Genomic DNA, 20,493 nt, shown 5'->3' on the forward strand with positions numbered 1-20,493 from the left:
GTATTCCTGTCTTTATGTCTTTGAGGAATTCCACACTGTCTTCCACAATGATTGAACTAATTTACATTCCCAACAGTGTATAAGCATTCCTTTATCTCCACAAGCTCACCAGCATGTTATTTTTTGACTTTTTAATAATAGCCAGTCTGACCGGTGGGAGATGGTACCCCATTGTGGTTTTGATTTGCATTTCTCTAACAGTCAGTAATGTTGAACTTCGTTTTTCATATGATTGTGGCCTGCATATATGTCTTCTTTTGACGGGTTCATGTTCTTTACCCACTTTTTTATGGGATTGCTTGTCTTTTTCTTGTAAATGTGTTTAAGTTCCTATAGATGCTTGATATTATACCTTTGTTGGATGCATAGTTTGCAAAACTTTTCTCCCATTCTGTAGGTTGTTTGTTTACTCTGTTGATAGTTCCTTTTGCTTTGCAGAAGCTCTTCAGTTTAATTAGATCCCATTTGTTAATTTTTGGTTTTGTTGCAATTGTTTTTGCAACAAATCATGAAATCTTTGTTTTTGTCTGTGCCCTGAATGGTATTGCCTAGGTTGTCTTACAGGGTTTTTATAGTTTTAGGTTTTACATTTAAGTCTTTAATCTATCCTGAGTTAATTTTTGTATGTGCAGTAAGGGAGGGGTCCAGTTTGAATCTTCTGCATATGGCTAGGCAGTTATCCCAGCACCATTTATTGAATAGGGAATCCTTTCCCCATTGCTTGTTTTTGTCGTTTGTTGAAGATAAGATAGTTGTAGTTGTGCAGTATTATTTCTGAGTTCTCTGTTCTGTTCCACTGGTCTATGTGACTGTTTTTGTGCCAGTACCATGCTGCTTTGGTTACTGTAGACCTGTAGTGTAGTTTAAAGTTGGATAATGTTATGTCTCCAGCTTTGTTCTTTTTACTTAGGATTGTCTTGGCTGTTCGGGCTCTTTTTTTGGTTCCATGTGCATTTTAAAGTAGTTTTTTCTAGTTCTGTGAAGAATGACAATGTTTGTCTAGTTCTGTGAAGAATGTTTAATAAGCATAGCATTGATTCTATAAATTGCTTTGGGCAATATGGTCATTTAAATGATATTGAATCTTGCTATCCATGAGCATGGAATGGTTTTCCATTTGTTTGTGTCAATATCCGATTTCTTTGAGTAGTGTTTTGTAGCTCTCCTTAGAGATCTTTCACCTCCCTGGTTATCTGTATCCCTAGGTATTTTATTCTTTTTGTGGCAGTTATTAATGGGAGTTCATTCCTAATTTTGCTCTCAGTTTGACTGTCATTGGTGTATAGAAATGCCAGGGATTTTTGCATGTGATTTTGTATCCTGAGACTTTGCTGAAATCGTTTATCAGCTTAAGAAGCTTTTGGGACGAAACCATGGGGTTTTCTAGATAGAGGATCACGTCGTCTGCAAATAGGGATAGTTTGACATCCTCTTTTCCTATTGTTGCCCTTTGTTTCTTTCTCTTGCCTGGTTGTCCTGCCCAGAACTTAGAATACTATGTTGAATAGGAGTGGTGAGAGAGGGCATACTTGTCTTGTGCTGGTTTCAAGGGGAGTGCTTCCAACATTTGCCCATTCAGTATAATGTTAGCTGTGCGTTTGTCTTACATGGATCTTTTTATTTTGAGGCAATTTCCTTCAATACCTAGTTTATTGAAAATGAACAATATGAGAGGGTGTTGAATTTTAGAGAAAGTCTTTTTCTGCATCTATTGAGATAATCATATGCTTTTTGTCTTTAGTTCTGTTAATATAACGAATCACATTCACTGATTTGTGTATGTTGAACCAACCTTGCACCCAGGGATAAAGCCTATTTAATCATGGTGGATAAGCTTTTTGATGTGATGCTGGATTTGGTTTGCCAGTATTTTATTGAGAATTTTTGCATTACTGTCAGTCAAGGATATTGGCCTGAAGTTTTTGGAATAGTTTCAGTAGAAATGGTACCAGCTCTTCTTTATACCTCTGGTAGAATTCAGCTGTGAATCTGTCTGGTGCTGGGCTTTTGTTGATAGGTAGGTTATTTGTTACTGCCTCAATTTTAGAGCTCACTATTGGTCTCTTCAGGGTTTTAATATCTTCCTGGTTCAGTCTTTAGGAGGGTGTATGTATCCAGGAAATTCTTCTAGATTTTCTAGTGTACATGCATAATATTCTCTGATTGTTGTTTGTACTTCTGTGGGGTCATTGGTAATTAACCTCCTTGTTGTTTTTGATAGTGTTTATTTGAATCTTCTGTTTCTTCTTTATCAATCTAATTAACAGTCTTTCTACTTGATTAATGTTTTCCCCAAAACAGCTCCTGGATTTGTTGATCTTTCAAATGGTTTTTCATGTCTCAATCTCCTTCACTTCAGCTCTGATTTTGGTTATTGTCTTGTGATAGCTTTGGGATTTCTTTGCTCTTGATTTCTCTAGTTAGTTGTGATATTAGATTGTCAACTTGAGATGTTTCTAACTTTTTGATGTGGACTTTTAGTGCTATAAATTTCCCTCTTAACACTGCCTTAGTTGTGTCCTAGAGATTCTGGTATGTTGTGTCTTTGTTCTCATTAGTTTCAAAGAACTTCTTTAAAACTTCTGCCTTAATTTCGTCATTTACCAAAAAGTGATTCAGGAGCAGGTTATTCAGTTTCCATGTAATTGTATGGTTTTGAGTGAATTTCTTAGTCTTAATTTCTAATTTGATTGTGCTGTGGTCTGAAAGAATGTGGTTATGATTTCAGTTCTTTTGCATTTGCTGAGTAGTGTTTTACTTTCATTTTTGTGATTGATTTTTAGATTATGTGTCATGTAGCGATGAGAAGAATGTAAATTCTGTTGTTTCTGGGTGGAGAGTTCTGACTGTATCAGGTCTATTTGGTCTAGTGCTGGGTTCAGGTGCTGCATATCTTTGTTAATTCTCTGTCTGGATGATCTAATATTGTCAGTGGCGTAGTAAAGTCTCCCACTATTATTGTGGGAGTCTAAGTCTCTTTGAAGATCTCTAAGAACTTGCTTAATAAATCTGGGTGCTCCTGTGTTAGGTGCATACATATTTAGGATAGTTAGAATTCCTTGTTGATTGATCTCATAAAAGGACGGAGAAAAATCTACCAAGCAATTGGAAAACAGAAGGCTGGGTTGCAATCCAAGTTTCTGACAAAACAGACATTAAACCAACGAAAACCATTTTAATTTTAACATTATTTTAAAACTTTAATGATTGGTGTTGTCCATATATATTTCTTTTGTGTGTGTGTTCAAAGTTAGTAACCGAATTATTCTCCATATAGGAACCCCAATTTTAAACAATAGATAAGTTTGTATGTGCTCTCTGTCCAAATATAATTTTTTAAAATAAAGAAAAAGCCACAGGGAAACATATAATCGACTTGTATTATTGTAGCAGAAAACAATGAGTTAGATTCTTGTTTGCATTTTGTGAAGCAAATGCAGGAACTAGGATACTGTGGGGCCAGAAGTTTTTTGAAAATGTAATGATTGGACATATAGTTACTGTTTGTTTTTCTTACATGTGCTAGAGCTAATGATGAAACTAATTGCATATTGTACCAGGTTTATTTGGCTTTAGCCCCCAAAATGACAAAATTTGAAACCAAGAATTTCTTTTTGGACCAAAGCTTTTATAACAGTGGCATGAACCACATTACTCTTGGCAGTGCACACCTAAACATCAAACCACCAAAATGCTTAGACTTCATATTTGTTTAACGTAAGGTCTCATAACTAACCCCTCACTTACTACTTTGTTTAATATATTAACTTAATATGTTCTCCCCAAATAGAACTAAAATGTACATCATTAATAGAGCTTAAATAGTTGAATGAGACCAAAAGAAAAGCCAGGTCATCTGTGTCTAAATATCCAGCTGTTGATATACTGACCAATGTTGAGTACAGTTCGCATTGTTGATTTTTATTAGTTGTATTAAATAAAATCTCTAAATTATACTGATTCATAGAAGCAAAAGATGGAGATTACTCATTTTAAGCTATGTGAGCCTCCATGTTAAATTTGAAATAGTGGCCATTAACATTTGAATGCCTGGGCATGAGTGAGTGCTTCCTGGGTAAAAATGTAGCCAGACACTGTGTACATTAAAAGATGTGACTTACAGCATGGTTTTCTCAAGATTTCTCTACTGTCATGAAAAACTATATGAGAAACTCATGTAGATATATTGACGAAGAGAAATATCAAGTGTTGAAACCCTTTACAAACTGAAATTAGAGTTGGAGACAGCTTCATTCCTGACACAAATTAATTTTGAAAGGTTCATTTGCTTGTTTCCCACATGTTTTTCTTTGCTGAGAACATGCTGTGTGACTGGGAAGAAAGGTTGCTTATTTGCAAAATTCTATAGTGCCTTTCTAGTCTCAGGGATGTCTAAAAGCATACAAAGACATTAAAATCCAACAGCAATATTTTTTTCCAGATTCACTGTAGCCAATAATCACACAGAAAAGTTGTGGCTGACTTGTAATTGGGACCCTGCTGTGGTCCCACAGTCTTTTCTGTTTATGCACATATTAGAGAAGATAAATACTTACTTGTTTTATGTATGCAAGTTCTATATAAATAATTTTGGGAGTCAAGAAAGCAATTTGATGGCCACCACAAAGGTGTAAGAGACACATTCCTTTCTTACTGAAACTTGCAAAGCATACATTTAAATATATAGTGTTTAGTTTAGTGATATGACCCACGGACTTTTAAATGTTGATTTTGGTTTAGTAATCCTTGAAAAATCAATTCCTCAGCTGCCAGGGTCCACTTCCTGGGGTGATATCATGAATACATGTTTCAAATAAAAATACGTATTGCACTAGTATGTTCTACAAACTAAAATTGAAAAGGCAATGCTTCTTTTAAATAATAAACACACAAAAAACAGTTTGAATATTCAATAAGGTCGTAGGATATGTAATAAAGTTACTGCAGATACATTTGAACACAGATTACTTTGATGATATATTTCAAGTTAACAGGGCATCTGAGAGTATCCAGTATAAATTTGGAAACATTTTTATGGATTTTAATTCCCCTGAATGCCATGCTCTGTAAAACATTATGGGCACTACAATTTTGTAACTAATATTTTCATGTTGGCGTTTTTTAATAAACTAGCTGAAAAAACCTTCTGTAAAAAAATCAATATATTTTGGTCTACTCTTATAGCAGAGTGCCACTTGCACAAATTAGATCTAGCTTAGGTTCTACATGAAAGTTTTCAAGTCAATATCCAGGGTATACTGTTTTTCTCTAGTCTATCCCCTTGGGATTTCATTTCCTGAAGATTTTCGGTGGTAACTAAGGTAATGTGGGAAAAAAAAGGAATGTGGGCCAAAATGAGCATCAATTATAATATAAAGGCATGAAATGAATGTAATGGATTTGTAGTAAAGGAAGACTATTAACAAAAACTACCTTTCAAATAAGCATAGACTACAGAAATGTAGAAAAGTGATCATTGTATTTTCCTAAATACATTATTTTTTGTCCACTATATTTAAATACATTAATAAACCGGGAAATTACACATTTAATAGTATATGCATCAAATAATATAATGTTAACTTTGAAATTAAATATATCTTCATATCACTATTAGTGTTTTCTAATTTGGTATCAGGCAGCTTCTTTAAAAAGTTACATTACATAACACAATCATAACCTCCTCATAATTTAAATTATAACCTCACTTTGATTTGTTAAGTATATGTAAAGATTAAGCAGTTTTAATTCTGTTTTGGAAACTCCCAAGTCTAAATGTGCAGTTCTTTGGAGTTACGTTTCCTCATTAAAAGTATTCCACATAAAGAGGCTGGGCACAGTGGCTTATGCCTGTAATACAGCACTTTAGGAGGCTGAGGTGGGTGGATCACTTGAGGTCAGGAGTTTGAGACCTGTCTGGCCAAGGTGGAGAAACTCCGTCTCTGCTAAAAATACAAAAATTAGCTGGGTGTGGTGGCAGGTGCCTGTAATCCCAGCTACTCTGGAGGCTGAGGCAAGAGAATCACTTGAACCCAGGAGTTAGAGGTTGTGCAGAAGCCAAGATTGTGCTACTGCACTCCAGCGCAGGCGACAGAGCAAGACTCTGTCTCAAAAACAAACAAACAAAAAAAATCGTTTTAGAAAGTCCGGTCTGTCTCTGAAACGGTCTTTTAACACCTTTTCTCTTCTGTATTTTGGAAAATAATGAAAAGGTATTTAGTTTATAGATCCACTTGTTTCTTAGTAAGAAAATAAAAGTTTCCTATTAAAAGTGCAAGGAAATTTAATCTTGAGGCAAATACAGATTATTCAGAGTGGCTCCCACAAAATAGTTTTATGGAGCATTCAAAAAAGATAATATGTTAACAACAGACTCTTTTGGCAACTGTTGTAGGATCTTTCTTTGCTAGAGGTTTTCAGTCTTGGACCAATTACTACCCAATACTGAGGCACAACCCTTTGGTGTTCTCTACTCAGTGAATGTCCAGTGAATCATGAGATTTTCCAGTCTGTCTGGTAGGAGTATGCATTATACACATACTGGGCATTGTAACTCTGATCGTTTTTTGCCCTTGGATAATTTCTTCTGGGCATCACGCGTGAGCTGATATGCTAAAGACTTGACCGACACTGCAAATTTTTAGGGTTCTCTATGTATAACTCTTCTTTTTTTGATACTCTATTTTCCAAACGCTAGCCTCCTTGGTTTCTCTCAAATCCTGACTCTTTCTCCACAATTCAGGGAATCTACCAAGCTCCTCTGCGTCCCTCTGTGTTGTAACCTAGAAACTCTCAAGGTGGGAAACTGGTGCAATATGGATCATGTCATTTGTATCCCATTTCCCTGAGATCGCCGTTCTTTGTTACCTTGTGCCCTGTAATTTGAAAACAATCATTTCAGATATATTGCTGTTTGTTTTTCCAGGTAGGAGGGTAAATTTCTCTATCTTATCAGGTACACATTCATATTTTAATGGAGTAGAACCATAGTGTCAAATATAATTGTCACATATCTAATATTTCGGTATTTATAAAATACAATGTAATCTTTGGCTTTTATTTCTTACAATTTTTTATAGAAACTGATGAACTCCATGTCAATTCAATGTTTTGAACTATATGTTAATTATACTTTTTTAGCCAATATATTTTCACCTTTGATATATTTATTGTGTTTGCTTCTTGCTTAAAATTCTAGCAAATGTTTATGGTAATTATATTCCTCTTAGTATGCTTTAGTGGTAGCCACCTAGGGAGTTCTGAAAATGTAGGGAAAAGAATAAGATAGCCAATATTGACAATTATTTTAAAGAGCAAGAAATTCAAGGCAGATTCTTGAGACTCACATGTAATTATACATTGCAGTATGGTGTCACATTGGATTGTGCTTCTTGTGTTTATGTTGGAACACTGAGAAGCATCGTCAAGCCTTCGGATTCAGCATAACAAATCCGCAAGCTCACAGCGTCTGGAAGATGGAGCCCTCAGAGCTACAGAGATAATAAAGGGCAGCAGGATAAGTACGCCAAGAAAGCCAATCTGCTGCCTTCACATCAGAGATTGTAGAGGTTTAAGTGTTAGGCAATATTAGCCTTATTTTACAGATGTCTGAGAAGATGAGCATTAATGAAAATAATAACTTTTGTAGACCTTGTCAGGCACCTTTTAGAGAAACTACTAAAAATGTACCAACTTGTTTTAATAAGAAAATCTAGACATTTTCATTTCTAAAGCCTTAGAATAAAATTATGGAAGATATTATCAAATCATCTTTGACAATGCATAAAGTTTAAAAAAATTTTTTTTCATATAGAAATATACTGTTATTTTAGGATATAGTGACCGAGTTTGATAGCTCCTTTGTGAGGTTTGTTAGGTGGAGAAATGTGAGAGGAGGTTGTATTGACCACTAAGGTTTTCCTGTGCAAGGGTAAGACAGTGATAGTCTTCTTCAAGAAGAAAAGGGCTTTCTTCTTTATAATATCTGTGGGCAAAAGAAGAATTCCCACACATTCATTGATTAAGTAACATGGCATCAAACATGTAATTCTGCTGTTTTTGTGTTGTTAATGATACCTCTTCCTAAGTATTTTTTTCCCATCTATTTAAAGAAAGTTGGAGTAGATAGGGTTCTGCAGGCATAATTGGGGCGACAAATCTAAACCATCATCCTTGCACTGGGAAACCTATGAAAACAAGAGCTACCAAATAATTTTTTTTTGTTGAGACAGAGTATCACTCTGTTGCCCAGGCTGGAGTGCTGTGGTGCCATCTCAGCTCACTGAAACCTCCTCCTCCCAGTTTCAATTAGTTCTTATGCCTCAACCTCCCAAGTAGCTGGAATTACAGGCATGTACCGCCACCATGCCCGGATAATTTTTGTATTATTTGTGTGTTTTTAGTAGAGATGGGGTTTCACCATGTTGGCCAGGCTGGTCTTGAACTCCTGGCCTCAAGTGAATTGCCGACCTCAGCTTCCCAAAGTGCTGGGATTATAGGCATGAGCCACCACACAGTAGTGAAACTTGACAGATAATTTTTAAAAAGGAAAAATAATTTATTGCCTCATAAAGCTATTTATGGTTATGATCTTTCTCAAATGCTTTCTGTGATTAAGAACTGATCATATGTCCAAATTAAAATGGAACTAATTTAGAATAATTTCAATTTAGCACTTTAGGACAGAGATATTTTATATGAAAGATAAACCAGCAGTATATAATTTGAAATGGGAGTAAATTGAATGAAAAAATAAAATCCTCCCTGTTATAAAAAACTAATAAGCTATGTGTGATTTCACATATTGTTTAAAACACAGGAGACTAAATATTTATAGTCTTTAAAACCTATAAATTCTATTTTTTTTTCTTTTGCTCTAATGTAGTTGGCCAGTGGTCTTATGGGCAAAGACTAAGGTGGTATGAATTCAAGGGCAGGGATTTTGTTCTTCTTGGTTACTCAAACTCATATTTACCATAGCGCCCAGCACATATTCAATATATATTCATGGAATGAATTTGTAGAATTTATTTATTTATTTGTTTATTTTTGAGACAAGAGTCTCGCTGTGACGCCCAGGCTGGAGTGCAATGGTATGATCTCGGCTCACTGCAACCTCTGCTTCCCAGGTTCAAACAATAGTTACTCCTGCCGCAGCTGCCCAAGTAGCTGGGACTACAGGTGTGTGCCACCATGCCTGGCTAATTTTTGTATTTTTAGTAGAGACGGGGTTTCACCTTGTTGGCCAGACTGGTCCTGAACTCCTGACCTCAAGTGATCCGCCCACCTCAGCCTCGTAAAGTGCTGGGATTACACGCATGAGCCACCACACCCAGCCGAATGTGTAGAATTTAGAGACTTTCAACTGATTATCTCCCTTACTAGTCTGTCAAAGGATTCTATATAGAAAAACTTAAGTTCCATAGGAAAATCAACCTTAAATTAAGCATATGTGTTCTATGTTGAATTCCCTCTTCAGTGTTCTCAGTTTCTTTTAAACTCATTTTTGGGATATTCTGTTTTTTAAGGAATTAAAGGAATAAATATTAAGGTAGTTAATATTTAAATATTTAACATTTAGAAACACTTAATAATTTAATATTAAACTATTGATTGAATACTTTAGTTGAATTTATTTTAAAGTTTGAGGAATATAAAATATTGGTATTAGATGAGGTGTGGTGGCTCATGCCTATAAATCCCAGTACATTGGGAGGCTGAGGCCGGACTTGAGTCCAGGAGTTTGAGACCAGCCTGGACAATGTGGTGAAAACCCATTTCTACAAAAAATATAAAAATTAGCCATTGGCTGGGTGCAGTGGCTCACGCCTATAATCCCAGCACTTTAGGAGGCAGAGGCAGGCAGATCACCTGAGGTCAGGAGTTCGAGACCAAGCCTGGCCAACATGCTGAAACCCCATCTCTACTAAAAATACAAAAAAATTAGTCGGGTATGTATGGTGGTGGGTGCTTGTAATCCCAGCTACTAGGGAGGCTGAGGCAGGTGAATTGCTTGAACCCAGGAGGCAGAGATTGCAGTGAGCCGAGATGGCGCCATTGCACTCCAGGCTGGGCAACAAGAATGAAATTCTGTCTCAAGAAGAAAAAAAAAATTAGCTGTGCGTGCTAGCATGTGCCTGTAGTCCCAGCTACTCTGGGGGCTGAGGCAGGAGAATAGCTTAAGGCTGGAAAGGGAGGTTGCAGTGAGCCTAGATAGTGCCATTACACTGCAAGCCTGAGTGATGGGAGTAAAACCCTGTTTCAAAAATAAAACATTGTTATTAAATATTTAATAAATTATTGATTATTAATGTTTTCTTCTAGGGTTTTTATAGTTTGAGGTCTGACATTCAAATCTTTAATCATCTTGAGTTAATTTTTATATATGGTGAAAGGTAGGGGTCTGGTTTCATTCTTCTGCATGTGGCTAGCCAGCTATCCCTATACCACTTATTGAATAAGGAGTCCTTTCCCCATTGCTTTTGTCAACTTTGTCAGAGATCATTCTGGACATTGGCCTAGGGAAATAATTTATGAATAAGTCCTCAAAAGCAACTGCAACAAAAACAAAAATTGACAGGTGGGACCTAGTTACAATAAAGAGCTTCTGCACAGCAAAAGAAACTATCAACAGAGTAAACAGACAATCTACAGAATGGGAGAAGATATTTGCCAACTACCCATCTGACAAAGGACTAATATGCAAAATCTATAAGGAACTTAACGAAATCAACAAGCAAAAACCAAATAGCCACATTAAAAAGTGGGCAAAGAACATAAAACAGGCACCTCTCAAAAGTAGACATACACGTATCCAACAAACATGAAAAAATTCTCAACATCACTAATCATTAGAGAAATGCAAATCAAAACCACAGTGAGATACCGTCTCACACCAGTAAGAATGGCTATTATTAAAAAATCAAAACAACAGATGCTGGTGAGGCTAAAAAGAAAAGGGAACACTTACACACTTGGTGAGAATATAAATTAGTTCAGCCACTGTGGAAAGCAGTTTGGAGATTTCTCAAAGAACTTAGAACTACCATTTGACACAGCAGTCCCATTACTGGGTATGTATCCAAAAGAAAATCACACTAAAAGGCACATGCACTCATGTTCATCGCAGCATTATTCACAATAGCAAAGACATGGAATCAACCTAGGTGCCCACCAATGGAGGATTGGATAAAGAAAACCTGTTACATATATACCATGGATTACTATGCAGCCATGAAAAAGAATTCATGTCCTTTGTAGCAACATGAATGCAGCTGGAGGCCATTACTCCAGATGAATTAGTGCAGGAGCAGAAAACCAAATATTGCAAGTTCTTTCTTATAAATGGAAGCTAAACATTGGGTACCCTGGACATAAAGATGACAAAAATAGACACTGGGGACTAAGAGAGAGGAATAAAGGAGGGGGGCAAAGGTTGAAAAACTAATTGTTGGGTACTGTGCTCACTACCTGGGTGATGGGATCATTCCTATCTCAAACCTCAGCATCAGGCAATATACTAATGTAACAAACCTGCAAATATATCTCCTGAACCTAAAATTTTGAATTTGTAAAAAATGAAATAGATTCAGTTTTCCCAAAATAACATATTAGCAATGTAATAAGAACATTTAATATATTAATACTAAAACACAAATATAAAATATTCATCCTATCAGTCTTTCAATAAACATATTGAGTCCTATATTCTAGGCACTTGGGATACGACAGTGAATGAAGAGAGAAAAGTTTCATTGAGTTTACATCCTAGCAAGAGGAGACAGACAACAGAGAATGCACCAACAAACGTATAAGTGTGTAGAAGTGGTAAATCATATGAAGAGCAATAAAACAAAATGGTTAGAGTTATGGAGAAGTACTATTTTATGTCGGAGGGACAAGGACATGTATTTGAATAGAGACCTAAATGAAATGCACCCTAATGATCACTAGGGGAAGTCATTTCAAGCAGAAGGAATAGTAGGTGAAACAATTGAGTGGGGAAAATGTTTGTCATGTCTAAGAACAGGAAAATTTCTGACATGGCTTATTATGAGTTAGAGAACACTAGGGATTAATAGTGGGGTATGGTGTATTTGGGCTAGAGTGATGACTTTGAGCTTTATTCTGAGTGAGCCCCTGGAGAATTTAGAACATATGTGACATGATCTCACTTAAGCTTAAAAGGATCACTCTGCATGCTGTGGGTTGAGGGCTGTGGTAGGTGGACAGGCAATTTTAGAAATAGGAAGACCAGTTAGGGCAGTATTTCAATTGTTAGGGAGATCATCTTGGGGTGGAATAGGGTATTAGTTGTGCTGTTTATAACACATGCTTTTATTCTGGATATATTTTAAATATATCTCTGATATATTAGAAGTAGACAGTGACAGAAAAAGTTAAGGACCAGCCACAGGTTTTTGTCTTCAGTAACTGAAGGCTGGGAGGTGTCATTTTCTAAGATGAAGAAAACTAGGGAATATATGTCGTAGAGGAGGAGCTCAAAGGCAGTGTTTTAGTCATGCCAAGTTTCAGTTGCCCGTTCACCAGATTAGAGATGTTGACTAGGTGGTGGATTCCTGCATCAATTTGGTTTCCACTCTGAGTCCAGTAGTCAGGATGCAGTTTGGTAAAGAGTTATTTCTATTGTCCAGGGATCATACATTTCCTAACCAAAGTAAATACATGTGCTTATTCCATCTCTGAGTTTCCTATGACATCTGGAAGAGCTAATAGACCTTCTATTTATGCTTCTCAGTTGTTTATCTTATTGTAATTAAGATTAGCCTAAGCTCCTGAACATAGTAACAATAATACTAACCATGACCATCAATTGACTTTTTTACTCTGTGCCAAACACTCTTCTAAGTATTTAATAAGATTACAGTCCTTGCCAAACGCATATTTTATTTCAAATATACCAAACGCATAGCTGAGGCTTTAAAATGTCAAATAATGTGCTCATGGTTACATGGGTGATAGGTTTGAATAACAAATTCTGTGTTCTTCAAGAGCATTTGCAATCATACTACAGATTTTGACACAAATCATTTCTCCCTTTTATGTAAATTTTTCCCCGCCAAAACCCACAATGAAGCAATATAGTGGGAGAAGCCGTTTTAATCAAACAAAGTAACTAAACAAACCTTAGTTACTGCTTTTCTTTTTTTTTTTTTTTGGTCTCATTTTTTCTAAGTGGACATCGCTGACCTCCACATATCAAAATATTAATAGCACTCTCCTCCTCTGGTCTAAAACATTCTGGCTTTCACTGACTCCCCCATCCTGTATCTAATACCTATCATTGTGCTCCTATTCCTAAACGTTGCAATACTTTTGTATTCAGATTTTTGACCACTCAGCAATACTCTTCCACTAAAGTATTGCTTTGGAGGGTTTAAAATCTCATGCCAATTCTGGCTGCCCTTCCAGAAAGTTGGCCGTGAGAGATGGGGCTGGTTTTTAAGAAGGTGTGAAGCTATGGTATTGCATGTGAGCAAAAATTGTGACTGGTGGCTTTTGTTTACTGTTTATAACTTTGGACAGATGCAATTTAGTTGCAAGTAAGGATATTAGCTAATAGGTGAAATTCTTTGTATTCATTTCGAGGGGAAACAAAGGAAAGGGTGCTTGCCTAATGTTTTGGGCACTATTTTAGCCAATCTGTTGTATCACACTTCTGGGTTTTCATAAAGATGGAACTTAAGCTCCACCAGTGAGTAGGGAACTCATCCAGGAACTGTGTCTAATACTTTGAATTTACTGATCCACTTTTAATCTGAAGTCATGTTCACCTGGCTCTAAACTTTGGCTATGTAATCTCAATTTAGACTTCTGCCATTAGCCCCTTTAAATCTATTGCTCATGTGTATTCTACTGTCATCATGCTTTGTGATCAGGCAGGCCTATCCTGAGTTTCAGAGGCGTTATTTACTTTCTGTGTAATGATGGAAAAAGTTAGATAATCCTTTGTTTCCCAGATTGTGTGCGTTTTTTTTTAAATAAAGCCGGTATAATGACAACTACTCTGCAAAGTTATTGGGAATGTAACAAAATTAAAGTACAAGAAACGCATGCCATAGAAGCTGTAAAATAGTAGATGTTCAATAAACATTATTAAATTTTAATATGTAAATTAAATGCATATTATAATTCTGACAAAAATGTTTTCTGTTACAATGATTCAAAAGATAATTTTTTTAAAAAATTATCATTTATTTCCAGTACATTAGGATAAAAACCCACTTTATGCAACTGTACCCTTTAATTCATTTTTCCTAGAGAAAAGTACAAAAGACCAGACTAAAATTGAGACAAACATTTAAAGGAAAGTCCTTTGACGCAGAGTCCAAAAACAAACTGTACATGGTTCATTTTTCCAAAAGAATTAGTTTTTATACATAAAGAATTTTAAACTATAAAAAAAGACTGCTGTACATGTCCTTAAATTAGAATTCTAGTGTCTGCTTTTCCTCTAATTCTTCTGGAGCACAAAGCATATTTGCAAGTCAGAAATCTAATAATCTCAATGGACAGACTGTCTTAGAATAAGCTTTTATCCTTAAGGTACCTGGAAAGATAGTACTCATTCTTTCTGTTGGCTCAAAGTCCAGTATATCAGTAAGTTTTAATTTAGTTTACAAAACTCTGCCATATTAACATGAAGAGCACACTAATGCTTAATGTTTAAGTGTTAAAAAGATAGCTTTTGACACGTATATATGAGCATGTAGATTGAATCAAATATGAGTGTATATGTGTAATCTCCTTTATATATATGTTTTCACTCATAAACAGTCTCCTTTAAATATTTTCTATATTAGAGAAAGCTTTGCATTTGAAACCACAAAGATTTTGTTACACTAAAAATGGTTATTAGAATACAGTATTTATTCATTAAAATGTGAGTAATTTATCCATATGTGGGGACTCACATGCTTCAAAAAATTATAAAAGTCAAAACTTTAAAGGATAATTTTAAATGATGATGAACACTTTAAGCAAAATATCATTATGGAATTGTCTAATTACTTCTCCAAGTGTCCAACAAGGAACTGAACGACATTAAGAAAACCAAAATGTTTTTTGTGTAGTCAAACTTTCTGTAAGGTGTCAATGACAAGTGGTGTAATAGGACATAAAATTTGGGCTGTTTTGTCAGCTTTAACTGTTCTTGTACCTTTTAACAATTCTCCTAACAGCTCCATTGATCTCCGTGTTTGTTTGACAGGCACTGTCGCAAGTTACTCTCCTTCTGAGGGTTTGCTTCATTATTCTGACCTTGACTTCCATTGGATTTCTTCTGGATCAAAGGCAAGAAGTGAAATTCTTGCATTGTTCTTTCTTTTACTCAATTCAAGAATTTTCCACAGAGTGGTAAAATACCAGTATATTATGTAACTAGTGTAGTTTTAAAAATAAATATAAAATTTTGGTATTTGACTTTTCATTATTTTAGAGAAGTTAACTATATCAGTTCTCCTAACTACTCATTTTTTAAATGAATGAAATACGAAGACATTAAATTAGTGAAGAGTCTCACTTACTTTAAACCCTAGAAATTTAGTTGCCTAAAATTTTATTTATTAGCTGAAAATAAACTTCATAACTCATCAATGCTCAAACTAAGCAATATGTTGATAAAGAACAGATTTTCCCTAAAAAGATGAGTGTTCTTTCTTAGTTTAATCACTGTTTTCAAATAGCTTCAGGGGCATGCTTTTCAAATATATTAAAATACTAGGTTATTAAATACTATTAAAATACTTGAGAATGAAAAGTTTATCTTTATATTAATTATAACGTGAACATATAAAGAGCATATTTAAAGCTAATGCATGTTAATGACATTTTATTTCAGACCCAAGGCAGCTATTATGGAAACACTCCGTTGCTTGATGTTCTTAATGCTGTACAGATTTGGTCACCTGAAGCCTCTTGTCCCTTCCTTGTCATCTGCTTTTGAGGTAAGACATTTGTTTTAGGTAGCCACAGGACGGCGTATACCTATTGCACATTTAATTTACTCATTCAATGATGTTTTCTCTACTTCATTTCTGACCAGTACTTGTGGGAAATCTTGATCTTTTTTTTTTTTTTTTACTTAGCAGTACTTGTTAGTTGTGTCATCTGAGCTAGTTAATATTGCTGAGCCACAGTTTTTTGGCCCGTAAAGTTGGATTGATATCATTAACCTCATAGAGTTGTTGGACACATTAGATTACACAACCTTTATAAAGAAATCAGACCATGTAGTAGGTTCTCAAGAAGTGGAAGAATTGATTTTACAAAAAGTTTTTGGCAGAGGCTCTGCCATTTGAGATTTTTAAAAAGCTTTTAAAGTGAAAATTGCGATCAAGTTTCCTTGTCAGTTACCTATAAAAAGTAATCATTCTACGGAAATAAAGTCACAGAAATCAATGAGATTTTTCTACAGCTGAAAAATATGATCTTCTGTGATGGTTAATTCTTATCTTCCAAGAACTGCATTGAACTTTTGGGTATTTATTGTTTAGGCAGCTGTTAAAGACATTTATTTTCTCATCACTAGTGCATTAATAGAGAGTGTATTATGTTTTTAATTAAGGGTTATATTGTTTAACTTTGGTGCCAAGACACCTGCCAAAATCACCAGAATGTGCAATGTGTAACTTTATTTAAGCATTAAACATAAATACTAATATCTCCCGCTCTTAGCATCAATGAAAAACTCAATATATACACTTTCATTATTTAATATTGATTATAAATTGAAACAACTCCTTTGGAGGTAATTTGGTGATATCTATCAAAATTGCAAATACACATACCCGTTAACCCAGCATTTCACTTCTAGGAATTTGTGCTACTGAAATGATATGCTCACACACATGCGAATTGGTGTATATGCAATATTATTCATTGCAGCATTATTTGTCATGACATAAGATTAGCAACAACTTAATGGCCATGAATAGAGGACTATTTAAAATTATTCATTAATAAAGTAGTAAAATATGCATCTCTAATAGTAAAACAGGAAACCCTTTAGTACCAATAAGGAGCAATCTTAACAATAAAACATGATACAGGATTCCATGTGAAGTATCCTGCCATACAGTGCACATAAGTATAAAAACAGGGAGAGGGAGATATAGGTATATAAATACATAAATGTATTTTATTGTATGTATGTAAATATATCTAGGAAGATAAACAAAATCTAACATGTTGCTTGTGGGAAGGAAAGGTGAATTTTGTAGTTAGAAGAAAAGAAGCAGCAGAAGATTCTTTATTAATATTCTTTGATACCTTTAAAACTTCTAAACTTCTAAACCATAGGGGTATATATACACATTACATATATAATGTGAATTTAAACCATGAAGCATACTGTCTTAGTATCAGGATCTTGGATATCATCTAATTTAATATATTCTGCATTACAGTTGATTTAATGTGTATGTTTATTTTGTTTCTTCAAATTATAACCTAAATGCAAAATAAAGAATCATAAAATATACATATTTAATAAAATTCAGAAATATACATGCTGAAAAAAATCATAAAATCAAAGAAAATGGCACTTTAACACCTTAGATGAGGGGCACATTCTAATTTAGGCATGAAAGACAATAATTTCATTTAATGAGAGTACTCTTAGGTTTATGTTGATAGTTTATCTTACATACTCCAGAAGCAAATAGAGAACATAGGTTCCTTAAATTAGCCAATGTTGTAAATATGTGGGAATGTTTGCTTACAAAAACATATTGCATTTGATATTCTTTCATGATGAGATGGTGGAGGGCAATGTAGTATGTTCAGCTTTTAAGCATGATGAGCTCTAGTGATAAGATGATGTCAGTTTACTTATTTAGTTAATAGATGAAAGTGAATGGTAAAGACTTGAACTTTGAAGCCATATTGCCTGAATTTGATTCTTGGCTTAAGAACTAAGTAGCTGTGTGTTCTTTGGCAATTACTTCACCACTTAACTATTCTTGGTCGTGCTTTCCTCATCTGTAAAAGGAGGAAGTATAACATCCATCTAAATAGGATTTTGAGGATTAAATAAGAGAATATGTGTAAGGAATTTAGCACAGTGATTAACATATAGTAAGTGCTCCACAAAAGTTAGGCACTGTTATTATTGTTATTTTATACGAACTTAAGGATCATTTGAAATAATTATTTGTCCTTGGCCTGCCTTGAGATCCCCAAGTCAAGTTTGGAGACAGCTAGAAGGAGAAGTGGGGAAGAACAACAATGTTGAAGGAAAAGTAAGAGCTATGAATTCTTGGTCCTGACACTGTATCTGTGACTTTGGACTCTGTGCCTCAGGTTGTTCAACTGTGAAATAGGTTTTATAAGAGTTAACATGCATTGAGCTCTTACTACGTTCTGAATGCCTTCCTTACTAGTATTATTCCATTCAGTATTCATACCAAACCTATGATGTAGTTGCTTCCATTATCTTCATAATGAGAATATTGAGGGGTGTACACAACTTGTCTAAATGCACATAACTATTAAGTAAATAAGTCAGGGAACAAACTCAGGAAGTCTGACACCATAACTCTTAATGATCAAGGTACATTTTCGTCCATGTAATGATAACAATACTCATCAACCTCAAGGGTTGTAGCAAATATAGCAAAAGTAGCTTGGAAAATGTAAAGAGTTATAATAAAATGTCTTATCAATTTAACTGCAAAAGAGTTTTGAAGAGACACGTGGTTTGAATAATTTACCTCTGGATTATCTTTGGTTTATGATTCAAGGAAGAGGACCTCATGGAAAAAAATCTTTCAGTGTGCTTAGCTACTCTTTCTAGAAACTGCTTCTGTCCATCTGGGCACATGCATGGCCAGTTATTCAAGAGTAGATGTTGCCTGTGATTTGCCACTGGAATTTTTCCTTAAAATGTTAAAACAGTATTTAATTCACATGGTTTGGTGGAAAAATGAAGTGCCACAAAGGAGAGAACATAGGAAGAAATTGATAAATTACAGTTATCATTGTTCATATTACCATTATTAGAGTGTTACTACTATTATTATTAGTAAAACTAAGCCATTAATGATTAAACTTGAGCAAGTCTTCTCTGTCAAGAGGTCAAGTGAGATGGCAGTGTAAGACTGGATAAATATTTTGCTAGCAACCTTTTTTTTAATCTGGAAAGTAGCCTTTCCACTTCTTTTTAAAGCTAAACATTGTAAAAATTACAACCAGTTACCAATTCTTATTAATTATGAATTTCAAATCTGTGTTTTCTTCATATTTGTATCTCTTAAAACTTTATGTAAATCTTTGCCATTTATCAGAGTTTTAATAAAACTGTTCTTTTATTAAAACTGTTCTTCAAACAATGAGTATAGAAACCTAATAAATGGCCTCAGTGACTGGTCAATATGAATTAGGGCTGACTGATTAGGAGTGATTATACTACAAGGACACTATATTCTCTTCATTTTTCTTTGAAGCTATCACTAGAATCAATGTCAGTGAAGCAATAAATCCCTTTTCTCCTATAATATAAATCAATGTTGTATATATTGGTAGCATCAGCTTGCAACCCGGTGACTCTTCTCTATCTAGAAGGCTGGCTGGAGGTTTTCTGTTATATTATTTTATAAGTCAAACTCAGTAAGTCTGCATGGTAATAGTCTTCCTACATTATTTGGGAGGTGTGTGCCTATCAAATTTATAGTTATCCTCTTTCTGGCAAAGTTATTCATCTGTTTTGCATAAACAAACTGTTTGATGCAGAGAAAATAGATTGTAAGAAGATACAACCACACTTCATTAGTGGTTATGTTGATGTGTTGTTACCTAAATGGTTTTATTCTTCCTCTCTCTTTTTTTAATTTGGTGATGAATGTATTCTTTAATGAGCATAGATGCCCTTTAATCTAAATCTCAAAACCTTTTTCTTTCTTTTTTTTTTTTTTTTTTTTTGATACAGAGTCTCGCTCTGTTGCCCAGGCTGGAGTGCAGTGGCATGATCTCGGCTCACTGCAAGCTCTGCCTCCCAGGTTCATGTCATTCTCCTACCTCAGCTTCCCGAGTAGCTGGGACTACAGGTGCCCGCCACCATGCCCGACTAATTTTTTTGTATTTTTAGTAGGGATGGGGTTTCATCATGTTAGCCAGGATGGTCTCAGTCTCCTGACCTAGTAATCCGCCCGCCTTGGCCTTCTGAAGACCTTTTTTTTTTCAACTAGGTTTACATGTTCAGAGTTTTGTGATAGGTACTGAGAGGAAATATTTGAGAGATATGGCTGCATGACCGTAGAGTTGTCACAGTTTCAGTCAAAGACACCATCGTGCTGATGACAGTGACAGTGAGCAGCCCACTGTGGAGAGAAGCTGCTTCTAAGCTGTGTTAACAGTGTCCTATGGCTCCTATTCATATAAGGCATCACTTAGTAACAAATGATTTCCAGAAACCATGATTCTTTAAAAATGCCAATATTCTAGCTATAGTCGACTGGCATCACTAAGGTGAAGAAG

At 35.0% G+C, this 20,493-nt stretch overlaps 1 protein-coding gene across 2 annotated transcripts in view; it reads left to right on the plus strand.

Annotated features, from left to right (window-relative positions):
* AGMO (alkylglycerol monooxygenase) overlaps positions 1-20,493 on the plus strand; it is a 417,125-nt gene that overhangs the window by 221,600 nt on the left and 175,032 nt on the right. For both annotated transcript variants that reach the window (XM_063667515.1, XM_063667516.1), the window contains exons 12-13: positions 15,230-15,312; positions 15,860-15,965. In XM_063667515.1, the coding sequence (XP_063523585.1) occupies positions 15,230-15,312; positions 15,860-15,965 (189 nt within the window). The remainder of the gene's footprint in view (positions 1-15,229; positions 15,313-15,859; positions 15,966-20,493) is intronic.

This window comes from Pongo pygmaeus, chromosome 6 (assembly GCF_028885625.2).
Source record: "Pongo pygmaeus isolate AG05252 chromosome 6, NHGRI_mPonPyg2-v2.0_pri, whole genome shotgun sequence".
In the NCBI taxonomy this organism is placed as follows: domain Eukaryota; kingdom Metazoa; phylum Chordata; class Mammalia; order Primates; family Hominidae; genus Pongo; species Pongo pygmaeus.